The sequence below is a fragment of the Brachionichthys hirsutus genome, unplaced genomic scaffold (assembly GCF_040956055.1).
Source record: "Brachionichthys hirsutus isolate HB-005 unplaced genomic scaffold, CSIRO-AGI_Bhir_v1 contig_197, whole genome shotgun sequence".
NCBI classification, from domain to species: Eukaryota; Metazoa; Chordata; class Actinopteri; order Lophiiformes; family Brachionichthyidae; genus Brachionichthys; species Brachionichthys hirsutus.
Genome location: NW_027180342.1, coordinates 364,600 through 389,572, shown reverse-complemented (window position 1 = coordinate 389,572; position 24,973 = coordinate 364,600). Strand labels below are relative to the sequence as shown.

General features: G+C 41.1%; 2 protein-coding genes across 2 annotated transcripts; one reads left to right on the top strand and one right to left on the bottom strand.

The window, feature by feature from the left end:
- Nucleotides 1–3,252: 3,252 nt before the first annotated feature.
- Nucleotides 3,253–9,114, bottom strand: LOC137913739 (synaptotagmin-4). The gene is made up of 5 exons (XM_068757371.1): nt 8,835–9,114; nt 7,463–8,469; nt 4,505–4,676; nt 3,527–3,693; nt 3,253–3,402 (listed from the first exon to the last, which is right to left on the bottom strand). Exons 1-5 carry the CDS (start codon nt 9,112–9,114, stop codon nt 3,253–3,255), a joined length of 1,776 nt encoding a protein of 591 aa, XP_068613472.1.
- Nucleotides 9,115–13,769: 4,655 nt separating this feature from the next.
- Nucleotides 13,770–22,988, top strand: LOC137913738 (semaphorin-7A-like). The gene is made up of 14 exons (XM_068757370.1): nt 13,770–13,866; nt 14,747–14,880; nt 14,972–15,031; nt 15,106–15,204; nt 15,386–15,494; nt 15,955–16,062; nt 16,143–16,285; nt 16,406–16,584; nt 17,644–17,740; nt 18,144–18,339; nt 19,181–19,296; nt 19,502–19,647; nt 21,150–21,214; nt 22,633–22,988. Exons 1-14 carry the CDS (start codon nt 13,770–13,772, stop codon nt 22,986–22,988), a joined length of 1,905 nt encoding a protein of 634 aa, XP_068613471.1.
- Nucleotides 22,989–24,973: the final 1,985 nt, after the last annotated feature.

The following is a 24,973-nucleotide window of genomic DNA, read 5'->3' as shown; positions in this document are numbered from 1 at the left end:
CTGTTTGATGGTCTGGCCCCGTAGTAAATGTGGGGATGAGTCAGTGTGTGGGAAGTTGTCTTTTTCTCCTGTTGTTTTAAGGATACTCTCCTCAGATAAGAGCAGGTGCACGGTGACAGATGTTAAATGTCAGATCATGGGCGTAGTGTAGGCAGCACTGATCTTAGAGTGTGAGTCACAGACTGTGCGGGGTGGAAGTTAAGACTGGAGGTAATCAGTCCCTACATCTCTGCTAGATTTAATGGTTAACCATCACAATGTGCTACAGATTATAAACCAAGCAAGCCATATGATGCCTTCAGAAAATGTAAAACCACAAGCTGCATACGGTTTAGATAATTTAATGATCTTTACAAAAGGACAGCCACCGAGTTTTAAATACAGGTAAAAATTTGGAACATGTGGAGCACGGTCGCTGAGTGGTAAATGCTATTGCCTCAAAGCAAGAAGGTCACAGGTTCGAATCCGACTTGCAGCATTTCTGTGAGGAGTGTTCTCCCGGATTCTCCGACTTTTTCCAACCACCAAAAACATGCAAATTAGGTGAATTGGTTACGCTAAATTGCCCAGCGGTGTGAATGTGTGTGTGAATGATTGTCTGTTTATGTGTGTCCCTGCGATGAACTGGCGGCTTGTCCAGGGTGTACCCCGCCTCTCGCCCGTTGCCTGCTGGGATAGACTCCAGCACAACCCGCGACCCGGCTAGGACAAATCGGTCAGGAAAATGAATGAATTAAAGGTTCTTAATGGTTTTTTAACGCTTAATAACGTCCCTGGGCTAAACTGAAAAAGGTAACTTATTTCCTGTCCCTGGTAAATAAAAACATTATTTTCTTTAGCAACAAGAAAGCCCTCATGAAGCACATCTGGAGATAATGGGCTCCAGGTTCAAAGAAACTATTCATTTGTATGGAAAGGCACAAAAACCAAAATGGAAATAGTGACTCAATATAATGAGTTTAATCAAGTAAGGATATGCTTTCTGGCTAACTGGACCCATGACTATAGTTAATTTCCACTTCTCACACATTGTAATGGTGTTCTGACTCACAAGGACCCAGGATGTGACTTTGTTGAGTGGGTGTGTGCATTGATGTGTGTATTCTGTCTGTATGTTCCCAAACTGTGTATGCGGATGTCACATATTTTTAGTGATCTACAAGAAGTCAATGGACTGCACATCCGATGGCTATTTATAGCTACAGGGAGAGATGTCACCCAATCTTGTAATTTCTTATTTTATTAACTCCCATTTGAATGAATGCCTTCTTCTAACAGTTAACCACCTTTTTAAAAACAATTCAAGGTCTCTGCAGCCGAGTCAGAATCTATCTCTCAGTGACGTCATTGTTATAATCTGTTATTGACCTTCATGCGGATCACATTAGTGATGCTGCATGTCATGGCCAAATTTATTAATCACTGCATAAGCTCTACATTATGACTTACAAAGTTTTTTTTTATTCCTGCTAGCAGCGTTAGAGTCACTCAAGCCCCGCAGAGCTGTTGCAGCTTTGTAATGCCTCATTTAGGTCTATGACCACAAGTCTATAAAATTAAAAACCTAGCCATGGAGTCTGCAGCTACAGATAGTTTTTAATAATGGGTTGTTGAATTCAAGAGAACCGCAAGTAAACCAACACTTCATGACCGCAGAGTTCTAGCGGGAGTGTTAAGGTGCACGTTGCATAAAAATTACGTTGATTTAATAGCTGCAGCTCTACTTCCTCTGGCATTAACATGAACACAATTCCAGAAGGAATATGCTTACAAAACATCATAAACAACTTTCATTAGTTGACGTTTGGTAATATCATCAAAACCTGACTTTCTGGAGCGTCAACTAAAATCAATAAAATACACAGTTGTCTCAGGCAAAACAGTTAAGAATATTAGAAACACACAGTAGTAAAGTAATATGGCACATAAGGATTAGACTCGGAATGAAATAGGAATCGTGCACTGGGTTATTGCACTGACACAGCTTGTCCATGTCCTCAATGGATGGCAGAGAAGTACCCATAATCCCCTCTGGTGTCCTCACCACTCTCCATAGTCCCTTATGAATCTCGTGGCTAAAAAGATTAAATCCTGGTGTCCAACTATTTTAATATTAATAATCAATTATCAGTAATAATACATTTTTAAAGCTGAATCCAGCTCCTTAACTTTAAGGATTTACAAAATAGAGAGTCTATTGGGGGGGGGGGGTTCAGAATTGTGCCACTATGTGTGATAAAATTGACCAAATTACTAAAATATTAATTATATAAGCACAAGTTATTTTCCAAATGCTGCTGTTTATTTTGACGAAACGAGATGGCAACGGTTTCATTTGGTTCGTGCTGCACTGACTGCAGGGAAAGCTCAGTGAAATTAAGTTAAATCTTATTTTTGGCCTGGCAGCTCTTATAAGAGGACACACAAATTGACACACGTGCAGATTATGTTCAATAGTAAAATTTAATAACAAGGAGAGTACAGTGCATATACATAGTGTAGTAGGTCAGTATATAGACAGTCAGTAATGAATGCTGCTGATTGGTCACAGTCAGTCGGCGAGCACAGAGCTCGTGTCCCACAGCCGAAGAAACAACGCTTCTTCTTTGATGTATCCACTGCTATACAAGTTAACCATAGCATTTACAGCACGCAGGACTACGCACACAAGTGGAGTATTTACCCACCTATAAAGATTTTGCAAATTAAAAGTGAGATATCCGTCACCCATCAGGCTCACACGTGTTGTAGCTTCCACACAACATGAAGTTACTGAGGCTTCATTCATAAAGAATCCATAAGAAGTGTTTACAGCATATGGACAAATACTGGACCAGCGTAACGCACAACAGACAGAACAACTATACTGACAACATATACAGTAGCCCAACCTACTTTTAGAACATTTGTAGCCTCTGGTCACAAGACACACGGCCCAACTTAAGCAACACAAGGAGCACACAAACAGAAATAAACATTTATACAGTGGAAATAAATGCTAAATCAATGCAGGAAGGCCAGGGTACATTTCTCATTCTGACAGGAAGCAGTGCGTCTCCCTCCAGACTGTCCTGAAAACAGCTTTAACACTTTATATTAACTATCAAAGCTGCCATAGCAACAACAATAAATAACAGCAAACACAATAAACACTTTGGATGTGGGAGGAGAGGATTGGGCACCTAATCATCATAAATGTTATTCCCATTTAACTCACTCACTGCGTGACAGAAGGAAAGCGGTTCATCTCCGTTACGGTGAATCTGATTGGATGGCGTGCCAGCGGGCTGTCTCCGTTTGACCCTGACTGCACATTTCCCTCCAGTGATCCTGTCCCGCCTCCAAAGCATCTCTGCCAATCAACACGTGACCAAGAATGCTGCTCTTGGTGTAAAGACGGCCCTGCAGATATATTTAATGAAAGTAAAGTATGAAGATATTCAATTCTCAATATCTCATCTTATTAAGATAAATAAAATGCAGAATGTTGTCTAATGTGTAAAGATGCATTTACACTGCTCCATACCTGCATGATGATAAACTCAAGGGCCAATGGGAGCTGAGTGATGTCACCAGAGGGCAGGTCAAAGAGGAATGGAGCGTTCCAGACAGGGTTGGGTCCACTGGCCCCTTTGGTCTCTTTTGTAACAAGGACTTTGTCATCCTGACGCAGGTTGATGACAACATAGTGATCTATGGGAACAAGATTAGGAAAACACTCCTGATTTTGTTCCCTGAACCTTCTGCATAAAATAAGCAGCAAAACCAAAATTGAAATGAAATTAACATTTTTGTTAGTGTGAGTTTTAAAACAGAAATATACGTTTGGCATATCGTGTTGTGAAATGGTCTGTACATGTTGAACAGCCCTCCACTGCCACCATCTTCCATCTGCATCGTCACTTACAAAACATGATTTCCCTCCTAAATCAATTCTATCATCATCTCTGTGTTGCATAAAGTCAACTAGACTTGTAGGGAGCCTTGAAGTGTGTACAGTGTACACCTCTCTTCCATGAGGCTTCTTCAATTCTGAACGGCTGATGGAGAGTTCCAGATATTTAACCTGATGTTAACCAGAGAAAATGTCTCCAAGCTTTTTCCAGTTAGCTTCATTATCGAGAATCTCCACAGACATTCTAGCCTGCTAATTAGAGGTGCTCAAATTAAAACGCTATGCGCCATTTTAGACAAGAACATTGCATCTGCCTGAGCGGAGCTTAAAATCACATGCAGTGAGAGCGAGTACGAGACAGGAGATGAAATGACAACAGGCCGATTGGTTCCTAATCTGGTTATACTACAAGCTGTAGAGGAGAATACTAACAAAGGCGCTAGTCTGTTTCTACCAGTTTACTTTGGTTGATAACATTTTATCTATTGTCTGCTGTGGAACATAATCAGTAAAACTGGGAAAATATTCAAACATAATAAATAAACAACGATTCTTCAACAGTATTGTATTGTTATATTGCTTGTTTTTGAGGATTGTTTTGTTCTTTACCTGGAGCTCCAGGAATCCGTGTCAGCTTGGCCAGATTCTCAGCCTTTCGGACCATCACCTTGATGCGCTGAGCCACAGTCTGGTACTGCAGCAAGATTAACAGCTGGCCCAAAGCTCGCGGCACACCCACCGAGCTCTTTCTGTGACCCAACGTTTCCTGAGAACTCACACTCTGAGGATGGGAGGGAGAGGAAGCAGAGAATAAAAAAAGAAAGACGTGAAAAATTAACAAACAGGGAGAATGCACTATGAAACCAATGAGAGAAACTGAGAAATCATGCAGATCGAGAAAAAAGATTCCTGCTCAGGAATATAGCAGAGCTAGACTATAGCTGAATCACAATTCAAGCCTCTTCAAGCTGTAATAATGGTTTATGTGCAGCTGTTAGGCTTAAACCAATTTGACCACTCGTGCAAAAAGGAACTTTAAATTGTTATGTAATATTTAATGTGTGAATTTCCACCTGAACTCATGTCACATGTTATTATAGCATGACGAGTTCCAGCTTCCTGCCCAATGGCAGCACTTTAGCCTGCCAGGCAGCAAAGTGCAAACAGATTTTCATCCAAGATTCAGTTCACTAACTCTGTCACCAGCGTTTCACCTCACAGACATCACTCGCACTTAAGCTGCCGTTTTTAAAGGAGAGTCTCTTTAAATTGATTCATTCCTGTCACATATAAAGCCCTCCCAACAAGTTTCATTAAAATCCATCTGGAAGTTTATGCCTAGATAGAAAAGATGAAAAATCCTGAAGTAACATGAAAGATATTGGGGTATTTTCTAGGTTTAAAAACAAAATGACAAACTCTGGTGTAAAAAAGAAAAGTCCAATGAAATTGGATAAGATGCTGAAAGCAGGGACGTTTTCACACTGGACATACCAATGTCCGAGCAAGAGCGAGGCAGTCCAGCAGGTGGTGGTATTGGACACCTCAGTGAAGCAAATTAATCCAAACTCAACAGTCTCATAGTTTTGCTTATGAATCACCAAATACAACGAGCAAAAACAGGACAGAATTCCACTTTCAAAACATCAACAACTGTGTGTGTCTTTCACTGAAAATGTCGTTAAAAAAGTGATATACTGTAATGAGAAATATGACCCCCAGCTTGTTGTGGGCAAAAATATCAAAATATAAATTCATACCGGTACTTGTTTGTTTTTTTGTTTTTTGTCAGTTTGAACTTTAAATATCTTGTTGCACTGTCAAATTGTTTTGAAGGTAAAAATAATTTGTTTCTCTAAACTGGCAACCCGTGACTTTTAGCTCTTTTCACTCTCCAGTAGGACAAATCCAAACGATGCACAATATCTCTCTTTCAAGTCAATCTGACCAAGCAAAGGTCAGAATGAGCTGACCAAGCAAAGTATTTTAATTGTAACACAAAACCAAACTCAAAGTTACTGCAATTTGATGCTTTAATGCAGGAAATAAACCCATTGAGTATTTACTAAGGACAAAATATCTGTTAGTCTCAGTGTCACCATTTATTATGGATCAAGTTATTTCCAAAAACATCTGATTGCTATTTTCAGTAACTGGAACTAGAAATTTGAGACCATTGGTAATTTGCTGGGAATAATATGTGACTGTGATAAAATAAATGCACAAGTAAAATATATAAAATATAAATAAATTCGCATTCCCAGGAAATGTCAAAGCCAGCAGGTGACTGTGTGAACTTACCGAGACACAGCCTCCACATTCACACCCACTAATATAGAATTATCGGGATTGTTGAGCCGCAACCGCCAAGCAGTCACACACATTCACACCCGAGAGTTGATGACATTGAGGAAGGGCAGTTGTGCAGTGTGAGTGGGGGTTTTTTTTGGGGGGGGGGGGGGATAAAAGAGGGACAAAAGAAATTATACCTGACACTGATTTGTATTAATTTGAACCTTAGAAATAACACCAGCGTATCCACCCAGCCCACAGCGCATCTCTTTGGTAAAAATCTGACAAAGTAATGTCCACTGAAACATCAGGACTCCCTTCCTACGGTTGCTAATGCCCTCTGGCAGTGTTTCAGCAGAGCCGCAGAGGGCACGGCGCGGGCACACAGCCAGTTTGCTGCACTGTGCACTTGCTCTGCAGTCGCTAACAACAATATCACCGTGACTAACAACAGTGGAAAACGGGCTAATAGGAGAACTGATTAAATGCTACATTCCTTCACGGCTACAACACGATATGCAGCATTTATTCTATCGGCCCGTGTGCGCTGTTTTCCTGTCTGTTTAATCAACTGAAGATGGAGATATTTAAAGGATTTTCTTGAAGAAATCAAAGTACATTATTATTCTAGGATCAGAGAGAGCAGTTGAAGAATACACACAAATACACATACACAGGCAGACGGAGACACAGACAATAAGCAATGATAAGCCAAAATAAACCAGCGTTAATCTGAGTTGGCAAACTCTTCTTAAAGACTTCTTAAAACGGCACTCCTGGTCTTTAGTTCATATGTTCACATCCTTATTGTCTCTGTTTGATTCTGAGGTAAAGTGACATCAAGCCAGAGACCTGTACAAAATTTAGCCTCATGACGTCAACGGCATGTGTTGCATCTGTAGGCGGCCCTAACCTTTTCATTTAAAGTAGCAGGTTGACATAATCCTGCCAGCTTTCTTGTTGAGATTTCAATCAATATGTTGATTACCTATATCATTAAAGCTGGAAAACAAGAGCCTGCCTTGGTCTTTATCTTTTTCTGAGACTTGCCAAAAATAAGTTCCAGCATGTGACTCCCCATAAAAGCAAGGCACTTTGAGCTACATGTCTAGTGTAAAAGATGCTAAACAAAGAAGTTCATGATTACCATTGTTTCTAGTTCTTTTAACTTACAGCAGACTGTAGACTGTATACTGAGTACTGACTGAGTACTGTATAAACTGCACATTAAAAGTGTACATTTTTAATGAATTAAATCATGCAATCTGAATATACCTTTTTAAGCTTGGTTTTAGCTGGGGTAAGCTGCCTGATATAGGTGGTGGTGGTGTCAGTCTCCCAATCCAGCTGGTCACACGGCAGCTCCACCACCCCCAGCGCGGCCTCTCTCAGGCCTGCGAAGTCCCTGCTGCACACAGCAAGTCTCAACGTGCAGGTGCGCAGCTCTTCCACGGAGCCCACCGGCAGCACAAAGCTTTGGCTGTTGAGGTCTGGGCTGAGGCTACGGCGGCGAGAGGCTACCTGCTGAGGGGAGGGGCAGAGGGGAGGAAGGCTAGCCCGGACAAACACCCCACTGCGCCTGCGACTGGACCCTGACAGCCCCAGGATGTTGATGACCAGGGTACCAAATACAGAGGAGAAGAGCAAAGAGAAGTGCAGGAGAGGCGTTGGCTTGGAGGGGATGGAGAGAGAGCTAGAGCCATACTGTGAGATGCAGGATTCCCCTGGTGGGCGGGAGGAGCCGGCAGCACCGGCAGTAAGTTGACTGCTCTCGCCGTAAAGAAAGCTTTCTCCACTCACGGTGCTTCGCCGCCCCATCGCCCGACGGGACTTGGACACCAGGCTCAGCTTAGTGAGGGAGGGCAGAGAGGCTCGGCCATGACTTGCATGCTTATTAGGTGAGCAAGGAACAGGCGGGGTGCTGAGACGTGGCATTGGAAAGGACGTCACAAGCGACTGCACCAGCTCAGCTGATCTAATAGGGCTGGGGTCAAAGGGCAGAGTAGAGAAGTCATCCTCAGAGGGAGAGGAGCTGCTTTTAGAGGAAGGGAATTCCAACACATCTCCATCTAGCTCTTCATACTGCTGCTTGACAGGCTGGGTGCACAGAGATGGAGTCAACATGACAGTCACCCTCTCAGCGGGATGAGGGGATGAGGAGAAAACTGCCTCCTTGTCTTCTGGTGAAGCACTCTTCCTTCTGCGACAGCAAAAGACGCAACCTAGAACCAGACAGTAGCAGAACACTGCCAGGCCCACAGCCAGAAGGACCTGGAGGTGAACTAGACAGACAAAAAAAAAATGGCCACGGTTTAATATTGAGTTAGTGGGAATAATGAGGAGCAGAGCGAGAATCCGATAGTGATCTGGAAAAACAAACCAAGGGCTTGGAAGAAACAGCGGGGAAATGTGGGGGGGGGGGGGGGCAAACATGTACACAAACTATAGAAAAAAATATTATGTGTGTTATTAAGGGATCTGCAAGGGAAATTATAAAAGGGGATCAATGTATCCAAATGCATTAGAAAATATCTGAGCACATCTGACTCTGAACATGATCTTGTTGTGTCTGCGTTCTGCTTCCTTGATGAGATTAAGAGGAAATGTCTCAGGGTTGTAATGATAATTGTATAAATGGTATTGTCACTGTTTTGATCCAAGGCAGGAGCACGGCCTGTCCACTGCCTGTCCACTGCCTGTCCACTGCATGTCCACGGCCTGTCCACTGCCTGTCCACGGCCTGTCCACTGCATGTCCACTGCCTGTCCACGGCCTGTCCACTGCATGTCCACGGCCTGTCCACTGCCTGTCCACGGCCTGTCCACGGCCTGTCCACGGCCTGTCCACGGCCTGTCCACTGCCTGTCCACGGCCTGTCCACGGCCTGTCCACTGCATGTCCACTGGGACAATGTCCAATAATCAACATTTTAACAAATGTTAATGCACCGAGTAAGGGGCAGCTCCCTCCTGATTGGTGCATTTGGATCATCAGCTCACCTGATCTTGTGTCACAATTATATATGTCTGTCTCTCTGACTTCCACGCTGTTCGGGTTATCTTTACCAAAACGTCCTTTATGTTTATATCAAATAAACATGTTTTATTTTTTCTCATGTTCTCCCCTCCATCCTGCAGACTTGAGCTGAGTCGTGACGGTGCACTTGCCTTGTTTGATTTTGGATAAGGATTTTAATTTATTGAAAGGAATTGTTGGATCTTGGCAGAAGTCATCCCTCTGCATGGATCCCTTCCTTTATACCATTACGGCCGCTCCTTTACATCAAAATAAAAATTCTACATTACATTTGCATTATTTTTTGGCTCCTCAAACAAGATTTCAAATAGAAGTTGGGTTAGAACCACGCTGCGTAAAAAAAAAAAACATGACTGCCAGGGTTGCTAAAAAGTATGCTTTTAAAGCTGAACTGATGTCAGTTTATTGTCAGATAATGAGGCAGTATTGGGATGACTCATGGCTTAGACACACTGGTGCAGAGTAGTGAAAAAGCAGCTGTGTGACCACTGCAGGACAATCAATCTGCACTCATCTGTAAAATAATTTTATTCGAAAATCCTGATGTGTGATGTATATAATGGGAGAACAAATACCTGCTCTTATCCTCTAATTGATAAGCCACAAATGTAAAGCAGAGTGGTCTATGATGGGGAGATATTTGTTAAATCAGCAGCTAAACAGCAGCAAACAAAAGTAATCTGATCACCTGGGGGGGTTGTTTAAACAAGCAGCATGCATAAACACATCACATGTCAGAGTAAAAGCATGGTGAACGAGGTCCATCCTCACAGAGATAAAGAGTCCCAGAGTGTCAGTAAGAGCTAACTGATCCATTGCAGCCCTGTCAAAGAGTCTGAGCAGCAGCAGGCATCTACTCAGGCAGGACGCCATGGCAGGAAGCAGCAGTGATTTTAGAAAATACAGGATGACTCAGACTGGCCAGCTATGGCATTATTATAGAGCAAATGAGGTAACAGTGAAACCAGAGTCCGGGCAGTTCTGTTTTACTGCAGAAACACTACCACTCACTCAAGTGTCAGAAGTGTAAACACTCAGGCATGAAGTCACGACGGCGATGAGATCATTTAAATACTTTCCATGACACAAAGTGTTTGAAGCTTCTTCTACGATGAAACAATCTATTGTAATTGTCTTCAAGCTGTTGGCACGCCTCTCTCCGCTGACTCAGTTGTCTGAGTCTCCTCCCTGCAACACCTCTTAACACCATTAATTATCTGCATTTTTATTTGAATTAAAACTACACCTTCTTTTTTATCATTCCAGTCTGAAACAATAGTGAAGCTGAGGATAGAAAATGTCAAAAGCCCACACAGAGACTACACTGATGCAAAATGAAGTAACACTGAAGAAGACTTCAGGCTTCCTACCTGCCAGAATGTACTGCGGCATGATCCCATGCAGTTTGGATTGTGCGCTGAGTCGCTCTGAGCGCTCCTGCAGCGAGCGGGTGACAGGGCTCTCAGTGGCTGACAGGACTACACTGTAAAACCTGAGCAGTTAGTCCAATTCAAAGAGCCAGAGCAGACTGTGACATCGTTTCAGTTTATTAGCTCAAATAGCTGAAGCAATTGAAGATCTTAGTTTGGAGAAGTAACTCGAGTATTTACTTATTTTTAGAATCACTTGGTTAAAAGAAAATCTGTAGTACTTATTCCAACTGATCTTAAAAATACAAAGATAAACGTCCAATATGCAGTTTAGAAGTTTAGAATCGCCCATATTACATGTTTCTTGGCTGTGGAGTGGACCCCCCCCCCAAACTGAGACACGCCAGGTGGATTTAAACCAGCAGCCTTCTAGCTGGGGCTTTTCCAGCACACTGTAAAACCAAAACCAGGTGAATAGTAAGTCCAATTCAAACAGTTTGAGGAAACTGATTCAGAATGACACCACATCACCAAAAATCAACCCCCGTGAGAATGTGATTACCTGTGTCACCAGGGAGTTTTGAATTTCTGAAATTGACAATAATGTCCAAGGGCACACGAGGGATATTATCCCCAAATAAGCATAATATTGACATAATAAGACTTTGCCAGAATTAAGCATGCAATCAACTAGAAAGTTGATTTGCTGTGGTGACCCCTAACAAGATAAGACAAGCCGGAAGAAGAAGAAGAAGAAGAAGAACTTAATAAGAGGATGCTTGTTGAAATAGGGAAAGATTCAATCAAGTTTCATTCTCAGTTCAACAGTAGTTAATTATCCAATTAAAATGTAGATGATGTTGATCACTATTATCAATTGACTCAAGGGAGCCCTACATAATTTCTGTATCTTATTTCCTTAATCCATTTGAGCTGGTGCTGAAGTACTCTTATCAATAACCTTTCGCTATGATCTCATGCCAACGGCAAGGAATTGACGCCCACTAAAGCACTAAAAGGATGAACTGATGCGTCATGAAATGATTTGTATGATCAAAGATGAGATAACATCACAAGAATACATTCGTATGCTCCAAAGGAATGGCTGAAAAGATAGATAGAGTGCACAACAATATAATTCTATCTCACCTTGGGATTTCCATTCATCTGATCATCCCAACATAAACGGAGAAACATCCACACTAGAATGTATATACTTTCATTACACTCAAAATATTGAATGAACAAACCAACAGCCAAACAGACGAGGAGCAGCAGTGTGTTACCTTCAATCTTTCCCGCCTGCTAAAACAAACTCCTTCATGTGTTTGAGGCGTGGTCTTCAGAGCTGAAAGAAATGCTAGCATCGACAGATCTCCTTGAAATTTGAGCAAGATTGAAATACGTTTGCTGCACTGATGGACTTGTGCAATATATATAGAAAAAGAAGTGTGGGGGGGGCATCAGACAACTCAACACATTTAATACTGACAAATAAAACACTGACTTACACATGGAGAGCGTCCTCACATCTCGTCAGAGAAACCATCTGCTGGCTGATGAAATCCTCGCAGGAAGAGTAAAACTTCATTCATTCAGTGCAATCCTTTTATTCTTTCCACTGTGCCATCATTTAATGGATGTCTTTAGAATGACTTGAGTCAGCGCAGCCCCCTGCTCTCATTATTTACTGCAGTGGGCTTTCTGCACATGCACCGCAGCACTGTTTGCAGTACAGCCGGCCAATTTCCTGACTGCAGTCACGGCTGGAAGTGAAATTGCCTTTCTATTTTCCAGAAAAGAAATTTGCTGAGTGTTTTATATATAGACCCCAGAAAACACAGCTGTTACCAAGGTTGCAACTAATGATTATTAGACAACCAAGAATCCAGTAAGTATCTGGAACAATATTCTCATATTAAAGCTGATAATTATTGCATGTCTAAAATCGATCTAAAAGGTCTGGTGATCACCCTAATTTTGGGGAAGGATTTTGCACTGAGGAAAAGTGAATCCAATCTTGGGGATGCAGATTCTTCCTCCACTTCTTCGTTAGTCTTTGTGAAATGTTTTATAATATCTTGAAATATAATAAATGGCTAATTAAAATGAAAAACGTGTTGCATAGTTATCTGTGCATTCTGTGATTTTGACGGTCTGATCTGTAGAACACTTTGTCTTGTGGGCATGTAGAGAGATGGATTCTTTTTCTGTGCTCTTCCAGAGGTTCTGTCCATTTTTCTTTTCTGTCAAGTCTTTAACTTGTTTTCCAAAGCTAACAGGGTGTGAAACACTGCACATATTTTCGATTGAGTCGAGCTTATCTCTGATTTTGGAATAAATAAATAAAATCATCATGACTTATTTTTAACAGAAGATATTTTCCTCCCAAGTAGTGTGTTTAAGTTTGAGCGTTAAGTGATTGGTCTTCAGTGATTCAGATTCAGTCAACGCTGCCATCTGCTGGATGTTTAAACCACCGATCAGCATTTGTAGGCAATGAAATTACAATATATACGATGTCAAGCTTCTAGCTTCTAGATTGTGGAACGCAGACAGTGGAAAGGGGTTACTTGATCCTCAAAATCCCATTTAAAAAACAGAAAAAACAAATAAATAAATCATGTAGGCTCTACTAAACACCGGAGCACTGATCATCGTCTGATCATCATGTGTCTATTCTATTTATTTTATTTGCAGGATTAATGAGGATTTGTTTAAGGACACATATGACTTATAGCCCTGATAAAAAACGGGTCCAACTAAAAAACAAAAAAGATACATGAAAATGGACTTCTCTGGCTTTTAACACAAATTTATTGGACAGTGTCAAAAGTTTGAAAGTCTCAAAACTAATTGTAATTTTAATTGCAGTTTAAATTTATAACCGTGAGGAAGGTATGGCGGTAACGGTACGTATTCATAATGAGGCCGCGCCAGTCCATGAGGAGGAGGATTACTGCTCCGATGTGTCAAATGGTGTTGAAGTTGCTTCTCAAACTACTCTCAAAATAAACACCTTTTTTTGTTGTTTACTTTTAACACGGAAATGACAGGAGAGGCGGGGCAGCTAAATTAGGAAAACAGGAATACACAAATAGCTCAAATGAGATCCGCCCCGGCGCGGCGCTCAGAGCCAGACGCACACGCACACGGAGCGCGCGACGCACGGACGGAATGCTTTTCTATACGGCGTGTTTATTATTGACATGCCTCAACAGTCCGACAGAGGCAGACGCAACGCAGCAACCCAGGATGATATTCACGGATAAAGGTATGAACGAGTTCGGATTCTGGGTCAACTTTAAAGCGCGCAGAAATGTGACGTGGTTAATTACGGGGGAGGGAACGTTTACTGGATAATCTGAATTTGTTTTTTTAATTAAAAAAAAGACGAGTCCCGGTCGGGAAACGGTGCAGAGCAGCTCTTAAAGCGCAACTTTAGTCACGTGATTCTCATCAACGGCGCCCTGACAGGTTCAATGATCTGATCAAAGGAGAACCTTGGTCTGATGGCCGACTGGTCTCATGCCTGTTCGTGTGCGGGTTAGATTCGGTCGTTTTGGTTCCATGGCAACCATATCTGAGGTGGCACCTTTTGGTTCATTAGTGCGTCACCCATCCCTCCTCATGGACTGGGACTACCTCCGGATGACCACTCTAGCGCTGCTGGACTTCCGAGGAGGATGTTTACAAAGTTAGAATCCTGGTGCCTCGGATAATCTCTCGCTGTTTGGGCCTCTGCAGCCCCAATTACGGGTTCTAAGGGTCCACATGCATGTTGATCTAGGAGGTTCTGGGTCTGTGGTGGACCAGGACACGGGTAGATTTTTACCACATTTGTCCTGTAAATGCATCCCAAAATGTAAACCGGTGAGCATTCACCTCCCTGCCAACTCGCCATGCGGACTGTTCATGATAACATGATGCTTCCCAGGTGTGGCGTTCTTGCTGCTGATGAGCTTGTCTCCATGGAAATGGACGTTTTAGATCAGTTAGAATAGATAAAGGCTTTGTGATCATTTCTCTGAAAACCAAAGATTGCAAAAAAGTTTTAAATGTGACCAAACCTGTCATGAAAATAAAATATGAAGTCATGTTTGCAGTGAATATTTGATTAAATCTGTTTGCTCATCAACATTGTTTCATCACAGAGGTTGCAATGAAACATTTGCCTCTTCCTGAGCACCATGCACCCGTGTGGATAGTTCTGGGAGGAGACTCAGACACCGTCACAGCTGCTGGACAAAAACACCTGATTTCATTCACCTTTGAAAATCCCCAGAAGGTAGCAAATATTTCTAACATCACATGACTCGGTCTCCCTGTAAAAATCTGAACGATGTGGAGAAAGTGATTTGATGTATTTCTCTTCACAGGCTCCGGTGGAAAGGCGTCCAATATGGGAAGACTGTACAAGCACTAGCCTTCCACAAAGCGTGAGCAGTAAAACACAACAGCACTTATGTTGGTTCAACCTGACTGAAGCATAATGTCTACCTGCGTCATTTAGATGTCCAACTATAACATCACGGTGATCCATGAGAGGAAGAATGACCAGCGGGTGTTTATGTGTGGGACCAACGACCTGAAGACGGTGTGCTGTGACATGGTAGGATGCTGCGACGGTGTGCTGTGACATGGTAGGATGCTGTGACATGGTAGGATGCTGCGACGGAAGATACTGAACTGGATTACTGCACGGCTTTATCAAAAGATAAATGATATCACATTTGTGCCATCAGTGACGGAGCAGCGATAAACTTCTGAAGGCATGTTGTGTTTTCTTTTAGAATTTGTCGGAACAGTCGCCTATGAGCACACCCTCCGTAAAACTAAGGAGCATAGCAGAAAGCATAGAGGAATTTATCATAAAGGGCCGCGAACCTTCTGCACTTGTTGGTGAGTTTGTTTTGATTTCTGTTGCTATTATTGTTATGCTTTATGCAGTCATGCAAACTTCTGAAAACCTTTTTGAAGGGTTATCTTTTGAAAATATCGCCCTGAAGATGACTGCACGCTTCACTCTTTGAGCAAAAACCAGGATTGATGCAGCATTACTTTGATCGTCATCCATCCAGATGCTTTACATAAGCCAGTTCTCAGTGACTTTTTTCAGATCCGTGTGCAAACGGATCATTTTCACAGATAACAGTTTGTTTTAGTTGAAGTTTAGTTCCACTCCTAAAGGAAGCAATGTTTTAAGAAAATTTGCCCATCAGTCTCAGATCAAGTGGAAATGTGATTATCGTGAAACCTTTTCATCTTGTCACTTACAAAATGAATAATATAAAACTGGATTTAAATTGCACACTAATGATCCTTCCGTGATGTGGTGCTGTCATTTATTCTGTCTTTGCAGAATCCACAGGAAGTGCAGATCTGTACCTTACTTACTCTGGATCTGGAGAATATGTTGGCATCCACAAGTTTGGTGGGAAACGAGTAGGACCAGCAAGCCAGAATAAAGGTGTGTGAATGGAGATAGAGCTTCTTTTTTTTTTATTGCTAAGGAGACATATTTGTATTATTTTGTTTCTCTGTCCTCAGAGCAGCATTATGTGGGCTTGGTGGTCAGCACACGTAAAGACGATCCCCTGCAGGATAAAGTGTATGCGTTCTATAATGAGAAGAATAGAGACACAGACCTGTACAGTTCCATGTGGCTTCCTTTTGTGTCACAGGTTTGCATGGTGAGGCCTGTAAAACACATTTTACACCATCAAATATGTGCAGTAAATTTCTAGTGTAAACATTGAATGTAACCAAATACACTGTGTTTACTAATCATAACATATGCATTATGGATTCAGGCAGATATTGGTGGCCCCAAGAGCAACCTGCAGTTTACCTGGACATCCCAGATGAACGCCAGGCTCTTCTGTGGCGACCCACACAGCAGACAGCGCTTCTCTGAGCTCGTAGATATCGCTACTGTCCATGCAGACCGGTGGCAGGACACCAGAGTGTATGCACTCTTCAGAAATGAATGGTAGGACTTCATCAGAGTTCATGCAGCAAAAAGAAAGGATGTGGACAGTACCGTGAGTTTGAACAAAGTTGGGTTAAATTAGGTTATCTCAAAAATGAAGGGCATTTTAAAGTGGCATGTGTAATCATATCTAAGCATTAGCTTAATCAAATGTACAAAACCTTTCAGCGTCCAAAAGCTGGAGGAAGGGCAGCAGGGTGGCGCAGCGGGTATTGCTGTTGCCGCTCAGCAAGAAGGTTCCGGGTTTGATTCCCCCCTGGAGCTTTTCTGTGCTGAGTTTGTATCCTCTCGCCTTGTCTCCGGGTTCTCTGGCTTCCTCCCACCACCAAAAACATGCAATATAGGTGAATTGGTCTAAATTGTCCATAGGTGTGTGTTTATCTTGTCTTTTGTGTGGCCCTGTGATGCGGTGGCGACTCATCCTGGGTGTATCCCGCCTCTCGTCGGTTGTCAACTGGGATAGGGATAAACGGGTGAAGGCAAAATGATTATGGTGGTCTCTTCTTCAAGAAGATGAATGAATGAATGAATGAATGAATGAACTGAGCCACAGCGATGAAAACCTAAATGACTCATTTTCTATTAAATTGTGGGCACCTTTCAATGTAAAAGTCTGTTTTTGTGATTGTTTATGAATTTATTGGATATGTAGATTGCATATATATTTTTACGGTCAAACTTTAAAATGAGAGATTGCTCTCAATGCCCTGTCCCTTTTAAAATAAAGGTTGCTTTGTTGCTGATGATGCGATGATGTGATGGGAACAAACACAAAAAATGTACGAAGAGAAACTTTATTTTAGAAAACATGCAAACCTTTTTGATTATCTTTCCGTTCACTTCAACTCTTGGTCAGACTAAAATTAATTCTCTCTTATCCGTTTGAGCACTCAGTTTTCACTTCCTCTAAATGTCACTTCCTTTTTTGTTAGACTCACTTCCTCTCTGTTTCTTTGCTGTCTGCTCAGCATGGTGGACTCTTTGCTGTCCCCATGACAGTCTCGTGTTGTTACAGACGTCTCTGTGTGCGGACTACATGACCTCTGTGTCTCTTTGCAGGTCTATGACCGCTGTCTGTGTCTTCACTATACAAGATATTGACCATGTTTTTACAACTTCCCCATTTAAAGGTGGCCAAAGGGATGGTCCTAGAGCGGTATGTGTCATTTATATTGATTTGACCTCACAAAATATAAACAAAGGCCTTTCTTAGAAAATATAGCCCTTCTGCCAGCAACCTGTAAACTGTTGTAATGTTAGCATTAACTTTGATCTATATAGCTGTCAAATGCATCAAAGACGCCCTTCTAGTTTTTAAACGAGAGAGCTAGAAACATCGAAATAGATAGAATGAGCTCATTAGCTTCGCTAGCTAACACTCATTTACCAATTGTGGCTGTGTAGAAGTAAGAACCCTGTCTGAAATCAAGTTAATCAAATTATGCCATTATGGTTACGCAGGGCATGCGTGCAATGCACAAATGGAACTCTCTACAGGTGTCGCCATGGTAACCGAGTGGTCAGTTGCAGTACTAAAACATACATCCTGTTTCGTTCAGTGTGTTTCAGACAGCACAAAGATCCCTTTAGACGCCCTACGGATGATCAAGGAGGCTTCGGAGATGAAGCAATGGGTCCAGCCCGAGAAGGACTTCGGTCCACTACTGTTTAAGCGCCACGTCTACACTCATATAGCCGTGGACACGTTCCAGCACAGGAGGAACGACGAGTACCCTGTCCTGTTTCTGTCTTTAAGTGAGTAGAACAGTGATTACGATCACAGCTAGTAAAACATTGTGTTGCAATAGAAAATGAAAAACTTTAATGCTATTTTTTTGACATTTTTAAAGAAAATATTTGGATTCAAGAAAGTAGCTGATTAAACTCTCTAGAATGGGGTTTAAAAATGGCCGTTGAAATTTGCTGGACAGAGCAGAACTCGCCCACTATGGTTGTGGGTGTGACTTATTCAGCGAACTCATGACTCATATGTTGACCTCAATTTGCCACCAAACCCACACACACACACACACACACACACACACACACACTATTGAACCACTTCCTGTAAAGGTTGCTGTTATGAGCCATGTATGTCATCTCACAGAGCAAAGACTAACATTCTAGTAACTGGAATATGGTTTCTGGTTTTATTTTGGGGGTTTCAGTCATTTTGCAAAGGCAGAAATGCACTCTGTGGTAATATCTTATGGGAAATGAGTTACACAAATACACACCGTACCACACACACAGCATTATCAGAATTAGACGAGTAACCAGCCTAGTAACTTTAAACACTGAAGATCACACAACAAATGGTCAACTCTGAATAGCTCATGAACTACAGTGGAAATACTCATTATTGGTTTGTCCCATTTAGTGTCATTTACTATTTTACATGCTTTTGTTGTTTGTGTTACATTTTCATGAAAGCAAAAACGCCATCTTTCCTTTTTTAAGGGATGGGTTTTACTGGAGCAGTCATTTAAAGTGATTAAACATGAGATATGAGAGCGGGGTGTGAGCTGAGATGATTTATTCACACAGGTTTGAGTATTGAGTCATCCTCATTTGTACTTTCCATGTCTTAAAACAGATCATGGTGGGATACACAAGGTTATTAACAATAAAAATCAGACCTTCGTCATTTCGGAATATCAACCTTTTGACAGTAAAACCCACATCCTGAGCATTCTCCTGCATCCTTCTTCAGTGAGTAACACACATACCCACTTCACTGAGGGGAGAAGTATCTTGACAGTTAGTTAAATGACGTACACCTTAAAAGAAAATTCATCAAGTTTGATTTTTTTTTTTTTACTAAATCTAGCATTGTCCATGGGTGATTGTGGGCTAAGAAAAACTTCATCAAAGAAGTAGTACAATGAGATACTCTGTGTACTGTGTGTCCTTATAGAGGAAGCTGTATGTTAACTCCAGAAGTGAAATGATCCAGATAGATGTGGCGCACTGTGCCCAGCACGGAGAGACCTGCGAGGAGTGTGTCTTAGCTAGAGACCCCTACTGTGGCTGGACCGGCAGCCACTGCTCCCCTGAGACACGGTATGACCAGCATTATTGCACCTTTACTTTTAAATTGTCCATTACAAAATGATTTCTAGTGCCTTTCACACAGTCCTGTAAATCCTAAAAAAAGCCCAGAAGCCATTTAAAAACATTTCTGAAAATAAACACTGCAGTGTCGGCGTGGATGGAAATACTATTATCTTGTATCAACATTGGATAATCTTCTGCATTTGAGCAGAGCACACGTGGTTGTCATGAGGTTGGCAGCTAAACAATGATCACATGATTTTGCTGAGCATGATGTACTTTATGGTTGTAAAGTACAGCAACCCTGAACTGTTGAACCCTGACGTTCTCATAATATATAAAGAGATTTCCTTTATAGATTATGAGAAATAAAATGTAGACATTTTCTTTTCAGAATATTTTAGCAGGAAATGTGAGTTTTAAGTAAAAATTGTTCTCTCTTGAGGAAAGAGGATTATTGCAGATCCTTCAAGAGGGTGTCATCATAACCGTACAATATTTTATCCTAATGAGAACTTTTACAATTATTTTTACTGTAAACATATAGGCTTTGCTATTAATATTAACCTCATCTCATGACAGCCCTGTGTCCCCAAATAAAGCACTTGGATTGACTGCATGAATAACATGCTGGTATTATTGGTAAATGATCACTTTAAATGTACAATTGCAGTCCAGCTAACCGGCGGAGAGCCTCCAGCTTTCATTAGACTTGACATTAACTTCCCTTCTGAACCTGACTAACTGCTTTCTCTGCAAGCAAGTAAGGCTTCAATAAAAAGAACTCACGCTTGTCTACCCAAAAACCACATGATCTACATAAAGAGTAATGCACCCGCATACACACCTTCTCTGATGTACGTTCACTTTGATTGCATAAGGCAACACAGAACCCTAAAGGCTGAATCACAATGTTCTGTTTGTGCAGGAAGGATATATCAGTCAGAAGGACACATGCAGATGTGCGTGTTCTGAGTAATAACCTGGCAGGCAGCACATCAGTGCAATGCTCTGACTGTCCCGCTGAGCCTGATTAGATTATATACAGGTTTAGATTCGTGTAGGATCGAATGAGAAGCACCAAAAAAAACCCAAAAAAACCCCAAAAAAACCCCAATGTATTCAACAATTCCTGAATGATTCCAGTTTCATTTGAATTGTAAGCTTTTTCTTTGGGAAATAATCAGGCAAAATAGGAAAGCAATGAGAAAATAAGATAACGCTTGTTGTAATGTTCAAGCTACAGTTGGGTTGTTACCTGAGCAAAAAGCTTTGGCGATTATTTCAGAAACAAACTTGGAGGTGAGACCATGAGAAGTTTCCAGTTCCCGAGAGCATAGAGGAAAATTAGAATTGGAAGGCAAATCGATAGTATATTTCCAGAACTGAAAGCGATGCTTTACTGTGGGTTAGAATGATGCATTAGTAGCTTGAAACCATTTTAAGAGTGTATTGTGATATAAAACAAGCTAACAAACATCTGCTTAATAAAAATGTATATCCATTCACAGTGGTGCAAAGCAGGACGTTGTCCAAGGGGACCACGCGATCTGCAACGATCACGTTCTCGGAAAAGGTATGAAAATGCGTGACATTAGGTTAGATAAAATAGTGTTATTGACCAATAAATGATGTGTCTGTCTACAGCTCAAATGTTTGCCATGCTTTATAAGGTGTGTCATAAAACAAGAAGCTACACTCTTTTATAGCTCTTGTAAATTAATGTACTCGGATAATAAGAGCTGCTTGTTATCATGTTAGTTTAATATGATCAGATATTCAAATGTTTGTCATGGTTACCGCACGTTTGCTACATGCTGATTACAAGGGACAAAAAAAGAGAGAATGTTTAAGTAAAATGTAGCCAGGGTGATTACATTTCCTGTCTGCCTAACCCAGATGACTCAAAACAGCATTGCCACATGAGTGAATTTAGTCATCGTGGGCAATGACTAAATTCCTTCTCATTTCCTTCTGCAAATTGTGAAATTGTTCTTTGTAATTTGTAAAGGTTTTTTTATTTTGCAGAATAGTATGTCACAAAGACCGAGTATTTGGGGAAACACCCAGACAAATGTGATACAATTCCTCTAAGACTACTTTAAGATCAGCTCATTTTCATAACCTTCATCTCAGTGCGAGGAGGTCCCCTTGAACAAGGCACTAAACTTCCCAAAATGTCATCAATGTACTAACCCTGTCAGCCCTTGATAGGGAAACACTTTTCTCATAGTGTTTTACATAATTTGTTGTGCAGTAACCGTGTGGAGGTTGGGAGCGGCATTTGTATGTGTTCTAATCAGGTTTGGCAAAGTTGCCTTCCAAATACAGTATTTTAATTTTAAGGCACTGTAGGAACACCACATCAAGCCCATTGTTACCCTGACGTAAGTATGGTAGCGTATATCTTTGAACATAATTAATAATTCAGGTACGTGTTTCTGCTGAAACTGTCAGTTGGGCTCCACCAGCACCTTTCCATTCTCTAACTTCTGTCTGCAGCTTGTCTCTGAATCTCCATGTTCTCAAACTGATTGAAATGTTCAGGGGATTTATTTTTGTCTGAAAAGTTGCAGCATGTTTTTGGCAACCAGGTACCTCCTCTGTCGTAAGGAAATCGAGTCTGAGTCTCATGTCTGCCTAATCAAGTAAAGCTCATACTTTCAAAAAACTGTATTTATTATGCAATGGAGGCTTGCTTTGCTCTTATTACAATAAGAGTCTATTGCTGATATGTCAGAAAAAATAACAATAAAAGTGCTTAAACTAGTTTTTATCTACCCAGATTTGACTTGGCCTTATAGGAGTTTATCTAATGGAATAAATGGCTTTATGACTCTCCCAGGCAGGGCCCAGAATGTAGTCTAGATTATTGTCAAGTTACCTTAATGTTTGTATATGTGTACCACAAGGGTTCATTCCTTGTCCTCTTGTATTTATCACCATCTCTGTCAAACAAAACATTTATCTTTTACTCTTGTGTTCTTCTCTCAGTGTTTGCACCTTCCACTGATGGACAGCCCAACAAGGATGTTGTCACTATCAAGCTTCCCACTCACTCCAAGTATTTCCTCCAGTGCCCGGTCTCATCCCATCATGCCAAGTATACATGGTATCACAATGAAAGTCCCACACAGTGCAGCTCAAGGGACCACCAGTGCCTTCTTCTGATCAATGGCATGGGTCCTGAGCAGGAGGGAAATTACACATGCGTGTCAAAGGAGATGGGCTACAGCAGAGTGCTGGCAATCTACCAACTGCAACTGAAGAGCAGAGCAGCAGGACTTTCATCCAGCCCACAAGTCTGGCTTTCCCTAACAGTGATTTTGATCAAGAGTTTGTCCCATTAGTCATAGTTCAATACAACCCCAATTCCAAAAGTGAAATGTTGTTTCAATGGTTTTATATTTTCAGGTTATTCTCCATCAATTCCAATACGATAAATAATTCTGATAATGTTACTCATAAATTATACCCGAGTGTCAGAGGTCATCGTCACTGCAACATCATTACGTTCTTCCATGTTTAACAACACATCTCAGATACTGAACTGGTGAGACTAATCTATCTTAAAACTATGCTAATAGCAACGATCGCTACAACAAGGATGAAGATGTATGTGTCTGTGTGAAGTGTATATACATTCAAGAGTTTATAGCTTCTCATCAACGTCCATATCTGAATTGTTGCAGTCCACCCCAAGCTCAATGAGCTTTTTGATACTGAGCCTCTGTCATCTGTTGTTGCAGTGTGACAAGAAACTCTCTCATGCTCATATAGCCGATTAAATGCTAATGATTTTTATTTTATTTTAAATGAATCACCACATTATCTGTCGTCATGCAGCACCAGCAAGACTGCCGAGCTTATCTTTAAATTCAGTTCTGTTGAAATATGCTACCTGTTTTTCATCGGTTTCCTTTGATGTGAAATTGGAAGTGAAATAGTTGGACTGTTCTTTCTTGTCTTGCAAACTACCTCAGACTACAGTACTTGCTTGATGGGCTTTGATAAATGGGATGCAAAACCCCCCACAAAAAATACTCAGGAGAAATGTACTGTATTTGGATACATAAGTGAGTGAAGTTGGAATATTAGAAACAACACAATTTGGCTCCTTCACATTTTTTCAAACAGTGAACACTTGTAAGTAGTTTATCATACTGCAGAAAATGAAATGCAGCCTGTGTTTTCTAACTAGCACTTTATATGTGTATGAACATGAACTGTGTGCGCTTGATAGCTGTGATATTTGATGCCTTCAGGGTGTGTTCACCGGCATCACACATTTTTAGCATCATACCTTAGAGGCAAGGCGTTTGTTAATACATTCATAAATGTCTCCTGTGAGAAAAGATAGATGACCTGCTTAAACCTGATCAGTGGTATTTAAAAGAAAAAAAGAAAAATGAAACTCTTTGTCTCAGTCTGTCAGCGATTCATAAATTGCAGCGTCATGCACACCGGCTTGGTTTTATGGGATCCAGCTGTTGATTTCTGCCTTGGTGGCAAACGGCTTTTATATATTGCAGGTACATTTACAGTGGTCATTCCTATTTTAGTGGAGCGGCTGTAAACAGAATATAATTTCAGTTGAGTTTTTTAGGTCAGTCAACTACCGGTAACTAATCTTGGATTAAAAAAGAAAATCATGACTGTCAATTAATGGAATGAAGTTGTGAACTTTTTCATGTCTGTTTGTGATGGTTCTTGAATAATCTTGAATGTTTTACCTTTATCTGTAGACGCACATTTTGACACTGAGCTTTGCAAAGTGCAGAATTATTTAAATTATTAAACTATTTTCTTAAACTCATGCTTCCATCTCTGTGTATTATTTCATATATCTGTCATTGTGCGGCAGATTGTAGTACATCGTTAAAAACTCTGATTTAATAACATCAAGTAATATTAAGGATGATTTGACATCAATGGAACAAGGGGAAAAACCATCATAGAATAGTAGAGGCGAAATGTAGAAAGAGATAACATTGTGCAATAAATTTTGTGGAGTTTGACTCGAAAGACTAAATCACTCTTACGGTTATTCATATCGGCACTTACAAATCGGCCTCTTAAAAAGGCACGGGATGTTTGTTAAATTAAACGGACGGCATCCAAACATGACGCCGTGAGGTTGTATTTCAGGTTTGCGAAACTCGCAAACCTGTAACACTGTTTGCAAAGAGTAAACATGAAAGTGTTTGCATTACTTTCCTGAAAGTCGAGTTTAAAGAATGTGAAAATGCACCCGTGCGCTCTCGAACGCTTTTAACCTTTGTGTTGCAGAAGTATGTAGTAATAAATAGAAATTTCTGGCGCCACAGGCTCAAAC

Bases quoted from the DNA above. Each gene is read 5' to 3' on its own strand.
- LOC137913739 (XM_068757371.1), bottom strand. From the start codon at position 9,114: ATGTTGATTATTGGACATTGTCCCAGTGGACATGCAGTGGACAGGCCG. The intron at 3,694-4,504 runs GTAAAGAACAAA...TTGTTCCCATAG, and splicing joins ACGGATTCCTGGAGCTCCAG to ATCACTATGTTGTCATCAAC. The intron at 3,403-3,526 runs GTATGGAGCAGT...ATATATCTGCAG, and splicing joins TTGAGTTTATCATCATGCAG to GGCCGTCTTTACACCAAGAG.
- LOC137913738 (XM_068757370.1), top strand. From the start codon at position 13,770: ATGCTTTTCTATACGGCGTGTTTATTATTGACATGCCTCAACAGTCCG. The intron at 15,032-15,105 runs GTGAGCAGTAAA...TGCGTCATTTAG, and splicing joins GCACTAGCCTTCCACAAAGC to ATGTCCAACTATAACATCAC. The intron at 18,340-19,180 runs GTGAGTAGAACA...GTCTTAAAACAG, and splicing joins TGTCCTGTTTCTGTCTTTAA to ATCATGGTGGGATACACAAG.